The following is a 20434-nucleotide window of genomic DNA, read 5'->3' as shown; positions in this document are numbered from 1 at the left end:
TATTTCTAACCTTGTCAATGTCTTGACTCTATTTTCTATTCATTTCACAACATATGGTGGTGAATAAGTGTGACTTTTCATGGAAAACACGAAATTGTTTGGGTGATCCCAAACTTTTGAACGGTAGTGTATATATATATATATATATATATATATATATACATTCTGAAACCGTCAATGGTGTTGTTATAAGTGCTCAACTAATGAGGAGCGGAATATCATGATGAGTGTGCGACGCATGAAACAGGCCTGTACTGCAATGTATTAAACTTTTTTTTCCTTTATCAGTATTGAGATTATATATATATATATATATATATATATATATATATATATATATAAAAAAAATCATCATCATCATCATAATCATCATCATCATCATCATCATCCAAACCGCTTATCCTGCTGTCAGGGTCGCGGGGGATGCTGGAGCCTATCCCAGCAGTCATTGGGCGGCAGGCGGGGAGACACACATATATACACTACCGTTCAAAAGTTTGGGATCACCCAAACAATTTTGTGTTTTCCATGAAAAGTCACACTTATTCACCACCATATGTTGTGAAATGAATAGAAAATAGAGTCAAGACATTGACAAGGTTAGAAATAATGATTTGTATTTGAAATAAGATTTTTTTTACATCAAACTTTGCTTTCGTCAAAGAATCCTCCATTTGCAGCAATTACAGCATTGCAGACCTTTGGCATTCTAGCTGTTAATTTGTTGAGGTAATCTGGAGAAATTGCACCCCACGCTTCCAGAAGCAGCTCCCACAAGTTGGATTGGTTGGATGGGCACTTCTTTGAGCAGATTGAGTTTCTGGAGCATCACATTTGTGGGGTCAATTAAACGCTCAAAATGGCCAGAAAAAGAGAACTTTCATCTGAAACTCGACAGTCTATTCTTGTTCTTAGAAATGAAGGCTATTCCATGCGAGAAATTGCTAAGAAATTGAAGATTTCCTACACTGGTGTGTACTACTCCCTTCAGAGGACAGCACAAACAGGCTCTAACCAGAGTAGAAAAAGAAGTGGGAGGCCGCGTTGCACAACTGAGCAAGAAGATAAGTACATTAGAGTCTCTAGTTTGAGAAACAGACGCCTCACAGGTCCCCAACTGGCATCTTCATTAAATAGTACCTGTTAGAGCCTGTTTGTGCTGTCCTCTGAAGGGAGTAGTACACACCGGTGTAGGAAATCTTCAATTTCTTAGCAATTTCTCGCATGGAATAGCCTTCATTTCTAAGAACAAGAATAGACTGTCGAGTTTCAGATGAAAGTTCTCTTTTTCTGGCCATTTTGAGCGTTTAATTGACCCCACAAATGTGATGCTCCAGAAACTCAATCTGCTCAAAGAAGTGCCCATCCAACCAATCCAACTTGTGGGAGCTGCTTCTGGAAGCGTGGGGTGCAATTTCTCCAGATTACCTCAACAAATTAACAGCTAGAATGCCAAAGGTCTGCAATGCTGTAATTGCTGCAAATGGAGGATTCTTTGACGAAAGCAAAGTTTGATGTAAAAAAAATCTTATTTCAAATACAAATCATTATTTCTAACCTTGTCAATGTCTTGACTCTATTTTCTATTCATTTCACAACATATGGTGGTGAATAAGTGTGACTTTTCATGGAAAACACGAAATTGTTTGGGTGATCCCAAACTTTTGAACGGTAGTGTATATATATAGCGTTTTTTTCCGAAACCATCAATGATGTTGAGTGCTCAACTAACGAGCGAAATATCAACACTGATACAAGAAAAAAGATTTTAATGCATAGCAGTACAGGCCTGTTTCGTGCGTCTTGCACTCACCAGCTGGAAACATGCCTATACTGCTATGCATTAAAATCTTTTTTCCTGTATCCGTGTTAATTGATTGATTGATTTATATATACTATAAATCAACACGGATACAGGGAAAAAAAGGTTTTTTTTCTCCTGTATCCGTGTTGATATTCCGCTCTTCATTAGTTGAGCACTTAAAACACCATTGACGGTTTCGGAAAAAAACTATATATATATATATATATATTTTTTTTTTACTACTTCATTAATCCCCATGAGGCAATTCTTCCTCTGCATTTAACCCATCCTAACTGTGTAGGTAGGAGCAGCGCCCGGGGACCAACTCCAGTTCTTCTTTCCATTGCCTTGGTCAGGGGCACAGACAGGAGTATAAACCATAACATGCATGTCTTTTTGATGGTGGGGGAAACTGGAGCACCCAGAGAAAACCCACCGTATACGCGGAGAGAACATGCAAACTCTACACAGAGGACGACCTGGGATGACCCCCAAGGTTGGTCAACCCTGGGGTTCAGACCCAGGACCTTCTTGCTGTGAGGCAACAGCACTAACCACTGGGCCAACGTACCGCCTGGTGAACTGCCTTCTTTCACCTTCATAAAATAAGACTAAATGCACCCCATTTTATTGAATTCAGATGCTGAGATCCTTGTACATGCCTTCCTAACATCTAGAATAGATTGTCTCTCATCTCATCATTAGATTATTGTAATGCACTTTTTTCTGGCCTACCTGAGGGGGCAACAAAAGGTCTCCGATTGGTCCACAACGCAGCTAGTAGAGTCCTCACAAGAACCAAGAAGTTTGATCATATCACACTGGTACCGATGTCTGCATTGGTTACGTTCCCACAAGAGCTAATTTCAAAATGTTGCTTTTTACATATAAGGCTCTAAATGGCTTGGCTCCCTCATATATCTCTAGCCTTATTGCTCCATATATTCCTTCACATCCTTTATGTTGTCTTGATGCCGGTTACTTAACTATTCCTCGATTTAATAACTTCTTGGTGGACGAGTCTTTGCCCATCGACCTCCATTCCTCTGGAATAATCTTATCTCACCTCATCATCAGGGGCTTCTCTGGGGTCGGGTCGCAGTGGCAGCAAGCTAAGTAGGGCACTCCAGACGTCCCTCTCCCAAGCAACGCTCTCCAGCTCCTCCTAGGGGATCAAGGCGTTCCCAGGCCAGATTGGACATGTAGTCCCTCCAGTGAGTTCTGGGTCTACCCCAAGGTCTCCTCCCAGTTGGAAATGCCCGGAAAACCTCCAAAGGAAGGTGCCCAGGAGGCATCCTAATCAGATGCCTGAACCACCTCAACTGGCTCCTTTCGACGAGAAGGAGCAGCGGCTCTATTTTGAGCTCCCTCCAGATGTCCAAGCTCCTCACCCTATCGCTAAGGCTGAGCCCAGACACCCCATGGAGGAAACTAATTTCAACTGCTTGTATCTGCGATTACACCGTCGGTCACTACCCAAAGCTCATGACCATAGGTGAGAGCTGGAATGAAGATTGACTGGTAAATTGAGAGCTTTGCCTTCCAGCTCAGCTCCCTCTTCACCACAACAGTTCGATACAATGTCCGCATTACTGCTGATGCTGCACCAATCCACCTGTCAATCTTCCACTCCATCCTACCCTCACTCGTGAACAAGACCCCGAGTTACTTGAACTCCTTCACTTGAGGCAAGAACTCATCCCCAACCTGGAGGAAGCCATCTACCATTTTCCAGTAGAGAACTATGGACTCACACTTGGAGGTGCTGACTCTCATCTTGGCCATTTCACACTCAGCTGCAAACCACCCGGGTGTGTGCTGGGGGTCGCGTTCCGATGAAGCTAACAAAACCACATCATCTGCGAAGAGCAGAGATGCAATTCTGAGATTCCCAAATTCCCAAAATGGAAACACTCCTCACCTTGGCTGCACCTTGAGATCCTGTCCATGAATATCACAAACAGAATCGAAGACAAGGGAAAACCTTGGTGGAATCCAACACCCACCGAAAACGTGTTTGACTTTGTGCTGAGAATGCAGACACAGCTCTCACTTTGGTTATACAAGGACTGGATGGCTTGTAGCACCTGCCCTGGTACCCCATACTCCCGCAGTAACCCCGCCCCCCCCCCCCCCCCGTGTGCACCAGGTTACACCGTCGTAAGCCTTCTCCAAGTCCACAAAACACATGTAGACTGGCTGGTCAAATGCCCGTGCCTCCCTCGGCACTTCCGCAAGGGTAAAGAGTTGGTCCGTTGTTCCACGGCCAGGACGGAATCCGCATTGTTCCTCCTGCATACAAGGTTCAACAATCGGTCGGTGCCTCCTTTCCAGCACCCTAGAGTCGACTTTCCCTGGGAGGTTGAGCAGTGTGATATTCCCATAATTGGAGCACCCCCCTCCGGTCTGGAATAATCTACCACTGCAAATTCAGGAGGCAAGCTCTGTTGATACTTTCAAATCCAGGCTGAAAACATGCCTTTTTTCTGTTCATTATGACTGCTCCTAAATTTGGGAACCCAAATCACTGACTGTATTTTGTCCTTGACAAGTCGCTACCCCAACCCTGTTATGGTTTATATCTCTGCTTTTTAAATGATTAACTTCAACCTTGTAGTCATATTAACATTATTACCTGTGTAGTGTACATTTGTGTGTGAGTGCATGTGTGTGTGTACTTTTACATGCAATATTGTGTGTTTTTTCTGTTGTTTGTTTATGCCTTTTAAAGTGTACAGAGACTCTTTGGGTGATGTGCACTTTAAATAAACTGACGTTGAAAAAAAAAAGGAGAGAGAGGTGAGTAAGGAATAATTACAGTCTTCAGCACAAATGCACCACTGACCAGAGAACACAGTATAATTTCAGCTGCTGCCCCCAATTCTAGCTGACTCTCTTTAGCTTTTGAATGAATGTGTGAAATGGGACCGGTGTTTGGTTCACAAGACACACAGACATACACACTTATCACATGCATATCCCAATCACTGCTGAGGGAGGCTATTAATAATAGGGTCTGCTTTACTTGGAATGGAACATGATAACTCACCGACAGCTGGTGTGGCCCTAATGCGTGAACCCCATAGTTTAACCTTCCAATGATATTTATATCATGTTTGGGAGCATGTGTGGGTTGTTTTCTGATTTTGAGCACGGTGCAAGTTTGTGTTTGTTTCTGATGGGATGGATTGAGGTGAGGGGTTTTCGGTGTAGGAATATTTACTGTGTCTTATTGAGTGTTTGACTGCACACACTTTTTTGTATGTGCTTGTGTGTGTGTGTGTGTGTGTGTGTGTGTGTGTGTGTGTGTGTGTGTGTGTGTGTGCGTGCGTGTGTGTTTATTGGAAATAGAAAACTCTGGTTCCTTCCCGTTCCATCTGTTTGTGTGCGTGTGTGTATAGTGTTACACTTGCTAAACAAAACAAAGAAGCACCAACAGCATGAGACTTATTCTGTAACTCGAACATTGTTTCTACCAGTATTTTTAAATCTCAGAAAGCTCTCTTGTATGACTAGAGTAGGCATCAAAAGAAACTGAACATTTTCCTTTTTTTTGTGGATTTTCTCCCCAATTGTACTTGGCCAATTACCCCACTTCCGAGCCATCCCGGTCGCTGCTCCACCCCTGCCGATCCAGGGAGGGCTGCAGACTACCACATACCTCCTCCGATACATGTGGAGTCCCCAGCCAATTCTTTTCACCTGACAGTGAGGAGTTTTGCCAGGGGGACATAGCGCGTGGGAGAATCACACTATTCCCCCCAGTTCCCCCTCCCCCCCAAACAGGCGCCCCCGACCAACCAGAGGAGGCACTAGTGCAGTCACCAGGACACATACCCACATCCGGCTTTCTATCTGCAGACACGACCAGTTGTGTCTGTAGGGACACCCAACCAAGCCGGAGGTAACGCAGGGATTCGAACCGGCAATCCCTTTGTTGTAGGCAATGGAATACACCACCATGCCACCTGGACACCCCCAACATTTTCCTTCTTGACATTTCCAAACAGCACTTTTATTTGGCCTTCCTTGACACCCAAAAACACTTCAAATCTTACATGTGATTTTATTATGATAACCCTACATAAATTATTTCTCTACTTTGACACAGATATGCCATCTGCACAGCTCTGAAGCTGTGTAACATGGAGAGGGCTGAGCAATTTCTAAAGCTACATAAGGACATGTTAGTGAACGCTTCATCTGGAGATGTCAGTCCCAAGGTTTTATTTTAGGCCATCTCAGCTTCTCTGAGATATAGTAGAGTAATTAAGAGAGGAAAGTATGACAAAATTACCATCGTTTTCCTCATCTTTCAGGCATGTGGTCTGTGATTGAATACATGTCATTAGAGGTGGAAAGAGTACTGAAAATTCCTACTTAAGTAAAAGTATGGCCACTTTAGTGAGAATTTACTTGAGAGTAAATGAGTTTCTTACTAAAAATTTACTTATAAAAATGATATATAATTGCCTTGTGAGCTGCTTTTGTTCTTTTCATGTTTACAAACACAGCTGTAGCTCTAAAATATGGAAATATTGATTAGTTAACATAGCCTATACCTTTGGAAACAACCTGGACCAACGCACCATATGAATATACCAAGTATCTGTAACACTTAAAAGAGTTATTCAAACAAGTTCTTCATTTTGCCTTTTCATTAAACTCTGTAATGGCTATTAAAATAAACGTAGCAAAGTAGAATACTTTATTATAAATCAACTCCAAGTAAAAGTACTATGATTTTATTATAGTCAAAAAAGTACAGTTATAGGGGAAAATTTACTCAACTTCTGAAACAAGAATAGTTGTAATTCATTGCTTCCCCCCTCGGGATGTCATTTATGTGGAGGTATTTCTTTAAATGCAAATCTAATTAACATTTTTCCAGCTACTGCTCATACAACAGTGGCGCTGTTAATATGGCCTCTGTGTTGTTTTATGTCCCCTTAGTGGCAGTGATCCTGTCTGATGATTGATGGTTAAAAAAAGATTTACTTTTATTGAATGACAATATGCATCATTTTAATATGAGAATCTACTGACCATAGTACAGTTCCTCACTGTGGCGTCAGCCTTGGCCATGATGACATTGGAGGTCCAGTGGGCCAGCCAGTAGTCAATGGCAAGCATGAGGGAGTGTTTGAAGAGCTGCGACAGGAGGAGCAAGGAGAGGAGCAGGAGCCCGGCGGAGGACAGGTAAGTGCCACAAGAGCGCCACGGAATGGTGGCACGCTGTCGCATCGCCAGGGACATGCTGTCATCATCATCACTCTCCACAGACTCCTCTGGCAAAGACAGCGAAATGAGTTAGAAACTCACTGGTTGTCAATGTAACCTTTGTGTAAATATGATTTGATGCGTTTATTTGTTTTTCATTATCATTCCTTTTTTTTCATCATGTGAAACCCACTAATCAAAGCTACTGTACCCTCTTGCATATTATTATATACCCTGAAATATTTCTTCATCCATTTCTCTTTACATCCTGAAACTATATCTCTGGCAATCTCTTTATACTTCTATTTCATATTTCATGCTTCTTTTTCCCTTTTCTCCAATGTGTTAAAGAGCAGTTCCACCAGTCAGAGGAAAAAAAGAAAATAAAATAAATATAAGTGGGCCACAGGGGACGAAGACTGTTGGGGAGAAGTTCAGGGGAAGGAGAGAGAGGGAAAGAGCAGTACTATAAAATTAACATAGAATGCTTATTCGCAGTAAATACTAAGAAAAAGAAGGTGAATAATGTCATAGAAAGAAGTTTTATTCCTCACTCCATATTCATACAAATTCTAGACCAGGCAGATGCTCATTCCCATGAATGGGGCGTTTTTCAGGGGGAACGGAGCAGCCATAACACACCGACTGGGGTTTGAGGAATGAGCTTTAACCACTTCCCACCTCCTCCTTACGTACAGTGCATCTGGAAAGTATTCACACCCCTTCACTTTCCCCACATTTTGTTATGTTACAGCCTTATTCCAAAATGGATTAAATTCCTTTTTTTCCCTCATCAATCTACACACAATACCCCATAATAACAAAGTGAAAAATGTTTTGTAGAAATTTTTGCAAATTTATTAAAAATAAAAAACTGAAATATTGCATGTATTCACACCCTTTGCTATGACACTCAAAATTGAGCTCAGGTTCATCCTGTTTCCACAGATCATCCTTGAGATGTTTCTACATCTTGATTGGAGTCCACCTCTAGTAAATTCAACTGATTGGACATGATTTGGAAAGGCACACACCTGTCTATATAAGGTCCCACTGTTGACAGTGCATGACAGAGCAGAAACCAAGCCACGAAGTCAAAGGAATTGTCTGGACCTCCGAGACAGGATTGTATCGAGGCACAGATCTGGGGAAGGGTACAAAAAAATGTCTACAGCTTTGAAGGTCCCGAAGAGCACAGTGGTCGCCATCATTCGTAAATGGAAGAAGTTTGGATCCACCAGGACTCTTCCTAGAGCTGGCGCCCAGCCAAACTGAGCAATCGGGGGAGAAGGGCCTTGGTCAGGGAGGTGACCAAGAACCTGATGGTCACTCTGACAGAGCTCCAGCGTTCCTCTGTCGAGATGGGAGAACCTTCCAGAAGGACAACCATCTCTGCAGCACTCCACCAATCAGGCCTTTATGGTAGAGTGGCCAGACGGAAGCCTCTTCTCAGTAAAAGGCACATGACAGCCCGCTTGGAGTTTGCCAGAAAGCACCTAAAGGACTCTCAGACCATGAGAAACAGGATTCTTTGGTCTGATGAAACCAAGATTGATCTCTTTGGCCTGGATGCCAAACATCACGTCTGGAGGAAACCAGGCACCTCTCATCACCTTGCTAATACCATCCCTACAGTGAAGCATGGTGGTGGCAGCATCATGCTGTGGGGATGTTCTTCAGCGGCAGGAACTGGGAGACTAGTCAGGATCGAGGGAAAGATGAATGGAGCAAAGTACAGAGAGATCCTTGATGAAAACCTGCTCCAGAGCGCTCAGGACCTCAGACTGGGGTGAAGGTTTACCTTTCCACACGACAACGACCCTAAGCACACAGCCAAGACAATGAAGGAGTGGCTTTGGGATAAGTCTGTGAATGTCCTTGAGTGGCCCATCCAGAGCCCAGACTTGAACCCCATTGAACATCTTTGGAAAGACCTGAAAATAGCTGTGCAGCGACGCTCCCCATCTAACCTTACAGAGCTTGAGAAGATCTGCAGAGAAAAATGGGAGAAATACCCCAAATATAGGTGTGCCAAGCTTGTAGCTTCATACCCAAGAAGACTTGAGGCTGTAATCGCTGCCAAGGGTGCCTCAACCAAGTACTGAGTAAAGGGTGTGAATACTTATGTACATGCAATATTTCAGTTTTTTATTTTTAATAAATTTGCAAAAATTTCTACAAAACCTTTTTTGCTTTGTCATTATGGGGTATTGTATGTAGATTGATGAGGAAAAAAAGGAATTTAATCCATTTTGGAATAAGGCTGTAACATAACAAAATGTGGGTAAAGTGAAGGGGTGTGAATACTTTCCGGATGCACTGTATAAATATATCATATCACATCATGCAGTAATCCTTAGAACACTTGGCTGCATGTGGGTATGGGGGGTGGGGGGTGGAAGGAGAGGCAAAGAAAAACTGGCAAGTCTGCAAAGACTACTGGTAGCATCAGACTCATGCTGGCAAAATCAAAGCATTTTCGAGGAGCCAGAGCAGGAGTGAAATGGAGAGGCAGATGGAGACAGAGACATAGAAATGAGTAGACCAAATGGATGGTGAGAGCTGGCAAATGATTGTAGTGTGGTGGAAAAAGCCTGCACGGCTATGAGTTTGTTGCAGCAGCATGATGCCACAGACTCGAGAGTAAAACCAGTCACTTTTCACGATCATGCTTTTCCGGCCACACCTGCTAGATCGAACATGACGGCAGCACCTGGTGCTGGCGAAGTGTCACAGGTCCACCCAGGGGTGCCACCAGCACACAGGAGACAACACAGAAAACAGATAAAGAGAACAGCCGTGGCGCCTCAGCACCTTCCAATGCGGTCACACAGTTATACAGTCACAGCAGAGAGAGACAAAGAAAGACAGGATCAAATACAATGTTTTGTTAGCAACAACCTGGGAGGCCTGGTAGAAGCTGGGACATATCGCATACAGTTGCGATATGGGGAAAGCTTCCATCCGAGAGTGAGGCCAAGACAACCAACACCTGACCACGAGCAAGAGCCAGAGTTCATCAGTGTTTACACCCATGCATTGTTTGCATTCAACAGAGAGGGGGGCAATTGAATGGAAAGGGCAGAGGATGACATTTCTCAATCCTTATGCCAATTGATGCAACCATTGCCTGGAGTGCAAAAATGTTGGTTAAGCCAATGAGCTCAAGCTTTTTATATAGCAGATGCCATTGCTTGATAAATGGGCACAGAAAACGGTGCATCTCTTCACTATCAAAATGCAAGCACACGCACATACAAACTTACACATACATCAGTGGACTGATGATCACATCCTTCACAATCAACTTCAAATGTAATCACATTGCTATTGCTAGTCAACCTGGGAATGATAATGGTCTGGACCTCGCTTTTTTTTGGGATTTTTCTCCCTTTTTCTTCCAACTGTACTTGGCCAATTGCCCGCTCTTCCAAGCCGTCCCGGATGCTGCTCCACCCCCTCTGCTGATCCGGGGAGGGCTGCAGACTACCACATGTCTCCTCCGATACAGGTGGAGTCACCAGCCGCTTCTTTTCACCTGACAGTGAGGAGTTTCGCCGCGGGGACATAGTGCATGGGAGGATCATGCCATTCCCCCAGTTCCCCCTCCTCCCTGAACAGGCACCCCAACCGACCAGAGGAGGCACTAGTGCAGTGACCAGGACACATACCCACATCCAGCTTCTCACCCGCAGACACAGCTAACTGCGTCCGTAGGGACCGAGCCGGAGGTAACATGGGGATTCGAACCAGCGATCCCCATGTTAGTAGGCAACGGAACAGACTGCCATGCCACCCGGACACCCCGTGGTTTGGACTTTTGACCTCTCACCTTCCTCATCCTCCTCGGTCCGGACTGCCTCTCTGGAATACATGGCCCTCCGTAAGTTTTTCCTCTCCAGGTCTGTCATGCTCTCTGCCACCGTCTCCTGGCACAGAGAAAACACTTTTCTAGTTCCGACATTTACCAACAAACAAGTTCTGAATTAACAATCCCTTGTGCCATTTCTGGTGAGCAACCATGCTGGAGCCCAGCAACACACATTTTGTTTAATAGGTCCACCACTCATCCCTGGAAGGATCGATAATACAATCTTATGAGACCTTAATATACTTAGATTCACATGCTACTCTCTCTACAAGCAGCACTAAAAGATTTAAATAGGCATTCAAAGACTCCCTAGTGAATTAACCAAAACAAAGCTCATTATAGACCATTCTCGAACCATCAAGAATTCATTGCTCCCTTTAGGTAGGAATCAGAATTCACCTTCTCAAACTCTTTGTCCTCTCTGTGCATCAGGGTCTTCCATTGCTCGAAGAGTTCAGGTTCTGAGTTCTGGATGTCCTTCAATGTCCCTTCAGTCTGAATGGTGCCATCCCTCATTGCAATGATCTGACATCACACACACACACACACACACACACACACACACACACACACACACACACACACACACACACACACACAATTAAAGAAAGCATTGAAATGCAGTAATTAATGATAGCAGAGGTAGGAAAGAACTATCTCTGACCTAAGAGAGACAATTAGGTGTATAGGTAGGTGGAATGCGTATAACACACAAAAAAAACCCCATAAACACCTGGTGTCATTCATTACTGTGAAGTGTTTATTGGTATTTTAAGGGTGTTTAAGATTGCATGCAGCTGGTGAAGAGATTGACTGGAACTCACATTCTCAAGTTGTGTCCAAAATCACATACTAGCATACTATTTAGTGCACCAAAATAGTATGTAAGTGTTTTTAGTATATTCAAAACTGTAGTATGCGGTGTGTGGGTAGCGTAGCGGTTTATTCCGTTGCCTACCAACATGGGGATTGCCGGTTCAAATCGCCATATTATCTCCGGCTTGGTTGGGCATCCCTACAGACACAACTGGCTGTGTCTGTGGGTGGGGAGCTGGATGTGGGTTTAAGTCCTGGTCGCTGCTCTAGTGCATCCTCTGGTCAGTCAGGGCGCCAGTTCAGGGGGAAGGGGGAACTGGGGGGAATAGCGTGATCCTCCCACGTGCTATGTCCCCCTGGTGAAACTCCTCACTGTCAGGTGAAAAGAAGCGACTGGCGACTCCACATGAATCGGAGGAAACATGTGGTAGTCTGCAGCCCTCCCCAGCTTGGTAGAGGGGGTGGGGCAGCGACTGGGACGGCTCGGAAGCGTGGGGTAATTGGCCAAGTACAATTGGGGAGAAAAGGGGGGGGGGTGGAAATCCAAAAAAAAAAAAGCATGTACAACTTTTAGCAGATCAGCAATTGAGAAAAATAACTTAATTTTCGAGATTATCTTGAGCTGGAAGAAACATGACTGAACAGCATTTTTTATTTGATTATCAAAACAGAGGTTAGCATCGAATATTACTCCTAGATTCCTAGCAGCCTGCTTAATACTATTTGCCAGACCACCAAGATTAGTACCAAAATGGCTGATGGAATTTGGGGGACCGAACAGAATGACCTCAGACCAATCATCATTAAATTCAATTTAAAATAAGAAGTTCAGTCATCACACTGCTAGAGGTTTATACACAGCATGTCATCATTAACCCACAAAGAGCCCAAAGGAAGTGGTGTAGCTCTTTGAGGGAGCAATTTGTCCGAATAACCATTATACTTTTTACTCACATACTAATAGTACACTGGAAGATGGTACTCATGTAGTATGTGATTTCAAAGGCAACGTCACTTTCTCGTATCATCTCTCTCTTTTTTTCCTCTGCCAGACTATGTACATAGAAACAGCACTGGCCTCACCCAGTCTGCATGGGGCAGGTACTGTAGCTTGTGTGTGACCAACACAACTGTCCTCTTCTCCTCTCTCAACAGTTTGAGGATACCGTCCTGCATCAGATGGTCACTCAGGTGAATGTCCAAAGCGGAGAATGGGTCATCCTGAAGAAAGAAAACAAAAAAGAAAGGGATAAAATAAAAGTGAAACAACATTAAGAGGGGAAAAGAAAGCAAAAAAAAAATTGTAGAGATAGATTATGAAGCCCCAGTAAGTATATGACTGATGAGCCCTAGTAAATACTGTACTTCTTATGCCTTGTTTAACACAACATCACACTTTTTCAAATTGGAGTAACATATTGAATTTAGCTTCCCATCTTGGTAACCTGGGTGCATAAATGCATGACTTTCTCTTGTCACATAATAATACCTTGGCATATATTGGCTACTGAACCATATTTTGTCTTGACAGAGTTTTAGAGACGTTGTACCACAGCGAATAGCAAAAAAATGTGTAACTTGATCAAAACATCTTCATTATTCATATGCATGTATGTATGTATGTATGTATGTATGTATGTATGTATGTATGCGTGTTGTATGCATTTATTTAGTTACTCTATGTAAAAAGCACATTTTCATTAGGTTGGTAAAGGCCTTTGTGACCAAAGCATGAGAATTTATTTTTTTGTAAAAAACTTATTTCAGAAAATCAACCTATCATTAAGTCATTCTATATAGTTTAGCCACTAGTGTATGCATACTCACCAGAAATACCACGTTGGTCTGCTGGTACAAGGCTCTGGCTACACTGATGCGCTGTTTCTGCCCCCCTGACAAGATAATACCCTAAAGACAGGGTAAGAAGACAGTCGGCGAGTAAAGCGGTAGAACAAGGACAACGGGAATGAAGTGTGTAAACATTAGTATCATTCATGGCCACACAGAGACCTGTCCTAGTATTACCCCACAAGACAGGAAACACAACAAATTATGAATAAATCTAACATGACAGTGCTCTGGCTCAACAAGGTCAACCCAGTTCCCTATACACATACACATCAAACCCAGTTGGTGTAGTGGTGATGAAATATGATGCAGATGATGATAGAGGAGAATGGAGAGATGATAAGAGATGATGATGGAGGAGAATAGTAAATAGATACAAGAAAAAAGAACAATAAAAAGTATATGGGCTAAAACCATGCTATTAACTGGATCACAAAAATGCTGGCTGTAAACCACAAACCCATTAACATGAGAAGGTGGCACTGACCCTCTCCCCGATCTCCGTCTGGTCCCCTTGAGGAAGGATGTCAATATCAGGCTGAAGGGAGCAGGCTTCGATGACAGCTTTGTACCTGGAAGGTGTGAACCCAGACACCAAACATAGATTAGGCTGGGGAAAGCTGCCTGTGCGTGAAAGAGGGCAACTAATCCTCCTTTTAATATCCCGTCTAACAGCAGCCCTCGGTACTCATGAGTTTGGGCAGCGGATTGCATTGTCAGAGAACAAATACTGTAAAGGCATGAGCACTGACTGAGTATGGCTGTATGCAGGCTGGAAAAACAGCAGGTCCAGATGGCATCCCCATAGATATTTATAAAAAAAATTTCAATCCAAATTACTTTCACCACTTTTGGAGATGTTTCAGGAGTCCTTTGAGAATGGTCTTCTCCCCACATCCATGTGGGGTGCCCTAATCACACTACTTCCAAAACCAGGCAAACCAAATACAAAAGGTGAAAATATGCATCCAATTAGCCTTTTAAATTCAGATACAAAAATACTCTGTAAAGTCTTGCAATAAGATTGGAGGGCTTGCTTCCTCAGGTGGTGGGGCAAGACTAAAACGGATTTATCCAAGGTAGATAGGGCTTTCATAATGTCAGATGAGTGCTCAATATTTTACACAGCCAGAGAGAGGCGACAGACACAGCCTTACTCTCACTTGATGCCGAGAAGGCCTTTGACCGTGTTGAATGTGTTTGAGGTGCTTTCCCGCTTTGGCTTTGGAGATACATTTTGTAAATGAGTTAGATTGCTCTGTACTGGGCTTACTGCGGAAGTCTTGACTAATAGTATGATTTTGAAACCTTTTAACATCTCTAGAAGTTGCCCGCAAGGGAGTCCTTTATCACCATTGCTTTTTATCCTTGCGATAGAATCATTTGCTATAGCGGTGAGGATGCACAGTGACATTTAAGGAATTCAAGAAGGTCATTTAGAACATAAAATAGCGCTCTTTGTCGATGATGTAATTTTGCTCCTAAAAAATCTACATAGCTCTGTCCCCACACTCCTAGGTCTTACTGAAACATTTGGAAAAATATCTGGATATAAAGTTAATCATTCAAAATCATCTATAATGCTACTTAAAGAATCGGAGAGGGAAAATAGCCATCCAAAGGAGTTGAATCAAGTGTAACTGGACTTGGTATATATCCGTGAAGACATTTCGCCTCTGATCCAAGAGGCTTCCTCAGTTTGTGCCTTTCTGACTTGGTAAACATCGGAACACAAAGAGCCATGGACATCTATAGCTCTGATAACGACTCCAAAGAGGATAAATTCTGAGTCTCATCACCAGCCAGTCAGACTAGCTTGGTCTAGTCAGAAAGGCACAAACTGAGGAAGCCTCTTGGATGAGAGGCGAAACGTCTTCACGGATATATACCAAGTCCAGTTGCACTTGATTCAACTCCTTTGGATAACCATGACCTGGATGAATGAGAACATTCACAGACATGAAAATAGCCATGTTTATGCTTCTACTTTCAATTTAATGGATAATTTCACAAATTTGGGAATAAAAATTGTCCCTGACGTGAATAAGATTGCTCAGATAAATTATGACCCAATTCTAAAAGCTAGTATCTCATCAATAGAACATTGGACATCTTTACCCATTTCGGTGATTGGCAGGATAAATATTTGTTCCAGAATATCTCCCTGCCCCCCCCTCATCTTTGTTTACTAGAATCAAGAAATTGTTTACCAACTTTATTTGGCAAAATAAACATCCCAGATTACACCTCTCTTTACTCTATCTACAATATGACCAAGGAGGCCTCAAATGCCCAAACATCCAATGGTATTACTGGTTAGTTCAATTGCGGTCCATTAAGTTTTATTTTTCATCTGGAACCCCCACCCCCCCACCCCGTTTGGTTGGATTTGGAATCCTTTTCTGTTGCACCAAGACTACCATTGCACTTACAAATATATTTGTATTCAGCAGATTGTAAATACCCGAGGAAAATTACAGAGAACCCTATTATATTGAATATGATTGATGTTTGGTTTGACACTTGTAAATATTTGAATATAAACTTGTCCTAGTCACGCTTTAGCTCTGTTTGGGGTAATGCCAATTTTAAACCAGGGAAAAGTGATACAGGATTCTGAATATGGGCTGAAAAGGGGTTAAGGAAAGTGCAAGACATGTACAGTGAAGAGGAAGTATTTATGTCCTTTGCAGAAATATCAACCAAATATGACATTATTTTTTTTCAAATATCTTCAACTTAGGAGCTTTATATCCTCATCTCAAAACAATTCATTAGATAAACCTGGCATTTCTACAATAGAGGTAGCAGTCACAAGACATTGTTATGATAAAGGTTTAATTTCAACTCTGTATGACTTGTTTGTGTCCGGATCTGATGATTCATCTGAATCAAAACTGATATTATGGGAGGAAGATACAGTGAATCCGGAAAGTATTCACACCCCTTCACTTTCCCCACTTTTTGTTATGTTACAGCCTTATTCCAAAATGGATTAAATTCCTTTTTTTCCTCATCAATCTACATACAAACCCCATAATGACAAAGCAAAAAAGGTTTTGTAGAAATTTTTGCAAATTTATTAAAAATGAAAAACTGAAATATTGCATGTACATAAGTATTCACACCCTTTACTCAGTACTTGGTTGAGGCACCCTTGGCAGCGATTACAGCCTCAAGTCTTCTTGGGTATGAAGCTACAAGCTTGGCACACCTATGTTTGGGGTATTTCTCCCATTCTTCTCTGTAGATCCTCTCGAGCTATGTAAGGTTAGATGGGGAGCGTCGCTGCACAGCTATTTTCAGGTCTGTCCAGAGCTGTTCAATGGGGTTCAGGTCTGGGCTCTGGCTGAGCCACTGAAGAACATTCACAGACTTATCCCGAAGCCACTCCTTTGTTGTCTTGGCTGTGTGCTTAGGGTCGTTGTCGTGTTGAAAGGTAAACCTTCGCCCCAGTCTGAGGTCCTGAGCGCTCTGGAGCAGGTTTTCATCAAGGATCTCTCTGTACGTTGCTCCATTCATCTTTCCCTCGATCCTGACTAGTCTCCCAGTTCCTGCCGCTGAAGAACATCCCCACAGCATGATGCTGCCACCACCATGCTTCACTGTAGGGATGGTATTAGAAAGGTGATGAGAGGTGCCTGGTTTCCTCCAGACGTGACGTTTGGCATTCAGGCCAAAGAGTTCAATCTTGGTTTCATCAGACCAGAGAATCTTGTTTCTCATGGTCTGAGAGTCCTTTAGGTGCTTTCTGGCAAACTCCAAGCGGGCTGTCATGTGCCTTTTACTGAGAAGAGGCTTCCGTCTGGCCACTCTACCATAAAGGGCTGATTGTGGAGTGCTGCAGAGATGGTTGTCCTTCTGGAAGGTTCTCCCATCTCCACAGAGGAACGCCGGAGCTCTGTCAGAGTGACCATCGGGTTCTTGGTCACCTCCCTGACAAAGGCTCTTCTCCCCCGATTGCTCAGTTTGGCTGGGCAGCCAGCTCTAGGAAGAGTCCTGGTGGATCCAAACTTCTTCCATTTACGAATGGTGGAGACCACTGTGCTCTTCGGGACCTTCAAAGCTGTAGAAATTTTTTTGTACCCTTCCTCAGATCTGTGCCTCGATACAATCCTGTCTCGGGGGTCCACAGACAATTCTTTTGACTTCATGGCTTGGTTTCTGCTCTGACATGCACTGTCAACAGTGGGACCTTATATAGACAGGTGTGTGCCTTTCCAAATCATGTCCAATCCATTGAATTTACTACAGGTGGACTCCAATCAAGATGTAGAAACATCTCAAGGATGAACAGTGGAAACAGCATGAACCTGAGATCAATTTTGGGTGTCATAGCAAAGGGTATGAATACTTATGTACATGCAATATTTCAGTTTTTTATTTTTAATAAACTTGCAAAAATTTCTACAAAACCTTTTTCACTTTGTCATTATGGGGTATTGTGTGTAGATTGATGAGAAAAAAAAGGAATTTAATCCATTTTGGAATAAGGCTGTAACATAACAAAATGTGGGGAAAGTGAAGGGGTGTGAATACTTTCCGGATGCACTGTATGGGGGCAGAAATATTTTTAGAAGACTGGAGTGAGGCATGTAAGGAGGCACAGAGGCAGACAATCAGCAGTAGCTGGAAACTTATACAGTATAAATGGCTGATGCGGACATACATAACACCTGTTAAATTATATAAGTTTAATGATAACATTCCTGGTACTTGTATCAAGTGTAAGGAGACAAGAGGAACACTATGTCATTGTATATGGGAATATGGGAAAGTGAAAACCTTTTGGCAAGATGTTATTAATATGATTTATCAAATTTTATCAAAAGAAATTACCATTGGATCCCAAGCTTTTTATTCTTGGTATATATCCTACCAACCCACATTTACAAAGCAGAGAGTTCAGGTTCATAGACATGTGTATATTACAAGCTAAGCGTATAATTTTTTTTAAGCAATATATTTATTGAATTTTTTTTGCAAATTACATCAAAACAATAGCACAGTACAGCAAACATTTTTACCCTACCCCCCCCATAACCCCGTCCCTATAACAAGTAATACAATTCAAAGCAGGGTTAAAGAAGATAATAAAAATAAAAATTAAATTAATTAAAATAATAAAATAATAATAATTTCTTTCACAGACTGATTAGAGGGTGTGGTTTTTTCAGTTGCTTTTACGCATATAAACAATCAGATAGAGTTGTTCTACTCCCCCAGAGCTTGTTCTTGCTGAAGCAAGTTACCAACATTAGTATTATGTCTTAAGAAATACAGAAACAATCCCCAGATTTTATCAAAAACACTTTGTTTACGTCTAACAATATACATTATCTTTTCCATTGACATGTTTAAGCGTATTTTTGCTCTTAAATGGAAAAATGTTGATGGACCAAGAATTGGAATGTGGATCAAAGAAATGGCATCAAACATGTCACTGGAAAAGATAGCGTATATTGTTAGACGTAAACAGAATGTTTTTGATGATATCTGGAGACCCTTTATGTACTTCTTAAGGCATAATGTTAATGTTGGCAACTTGCTTCAGCAAGAACAAGCTCTGGGGAAGTAAGGTAGCTTTATATGATCGTGTACATTGACCAGAAAAACACTCTTTAAATCTTCTTTCTTTTTAATGTTTTTTTTCTTTCTTCTCATTAATTTAGGTTATATAATTATCTTTTTTGTACTTAAGTTGTTAGGGATTGGGTTATGGGAGGGAGAACAAGGTGAAAAATGTTTGCTGTGTTCTGTACTGTTGATGTACAATTTGATGTGATTTGCAAACTTAAAACCAATGAATATATTGTTAAAAAAAAGAGAGAAAAAGAAATGTCCACATTGAATAACAGGAATGAATTGGCCAGCAGTTGCAGACATAGATATAAGCACCTATTTTGTAATTATAAATAAATCATGACAATAGACAAATCCACCCCCCCCCAATTAGACCGTTAGTGATCATGTGTGTTTGAATTTTTGAATGTCGCACCTCTCCCTTCCCCATTGCACATTGTGCATGTGATGTGCATGACGAGGCAGTTAATGGTATGTCCTTTCTCGAGTAGCTTTATTGACAGCTGATGATTGCTTATGGCATGCGACAGATTTGTACTGTCTCATAAAGAATTTACTTGACTCACTGGATTATTTTGCTCCTTATTTGTTGAGCACTTTCCCTACCGTTGAGTGTTTCTTTAAACAAAGTTATAATATTCTGCTCCTCATTTGCTGAGCACTTTTATCAACACCATTGACGGTTTCTGAAAAAAAACCGCTCTCTCTCTCTCTCTCTCTCTCTCTCTCTCTCTCTCTCTCTCTCTCTATATATATATATATATATATATATATATATATAAGAGAGAGAAAGATATACAGAAGAGAGAAAGAGAGAGGAGGAAACAGCTGAGGGTGGGCAAACACTCCTCTTTTATACCATCTCCACAGCAACAAAGTACAGCAGCCCATTAAATGTCCTTTTCTAAAGACAGTCCATTAGGTCCAAAATGAGAAAGGGCCTGGCTACCATCATAAACAGGGGCAAAAGACCTCTCAGCAAGTCCATTTGTTGTGTGGACCAAATGTGTGCACCAAATATGTATGTGTGTGTGTGTGTGTGTGTGTGTGTGTGTGTGTGTGTTTCTTGGAGAGGATGGACAGCATCTGTGTGTTTGACTGTGCCCAGGCAGGCGGAAAGCAGCATATGGTGTCATGCCAGGGGTGGGGGGGATGATGGCAGCACTATGCAGTAACAAACGGGGAAAGCAGAATGACTGGCTTAGACAACTCTCAATCGTTTCTCTATTTTTCAACCCTCACCTAACTAGGCAAGTTGACCACACATCACTACCAAAAGCAATGGCCAGTAA

The 20434-nt window shown here is 42.2% G+C and overlaps 1 protein-coding gene across 3 annotated transcripts in view; it reads right to left on the bottom strand.

The window, feature by feature from the left end:
- Positions 1-20434, bottom strand: part of abcc8 (ATP-binding cassette, sub-family C (CFTR/MRP), member 8) — a 132995-nt gene that overhangs the window by 28819 nt on the left and 83742 nt on the right. For all 3 annotated transcript variants that reach the window (XM_056282625.1, XM_056282626.1, XM_056282627.1), the window contains 6 exons: positions 14047-14131; positions 13539-13619; positions 12795-12932; positions 11295-11420; positions 10857-10953; positions 6851-7092 (listed from right to left, as the gene is read on the bottom strand). In XM_056282625.1, coding sequence (XP_056138600.1) covers positions 6851-7092; positions 10857-10953; positions 11295-11420; positions 12795-12932; positions 13539-13619; positions 14047-14131 — 769 coding nt within the window. The remainder of the gene's footprint in view (positions 1-6850; positions 7093-10856; positions 10954-11294; positions 11421-12794; positions 12933-13538; positions 13620-14046; positions 14132-20434) is intronic.

Source organism: Lampris incognitus, chromosome 6, assembly GCF_029633865.1.
Source record: "Lampris incognitus isolate fLamInc1 chromosome 6, fLamInc1.hap2, whole genome shotgun sequence".
Classification (NCBI taxonomy): Eukaryota; Metazoa; Chordata; class Actinopteri; order Lampriformes; family Lampridae; genus Lampris; species Lampris incognitus.
This window is presented reverse-complemented; position numbering and strand designations above follow the sequence as displayed.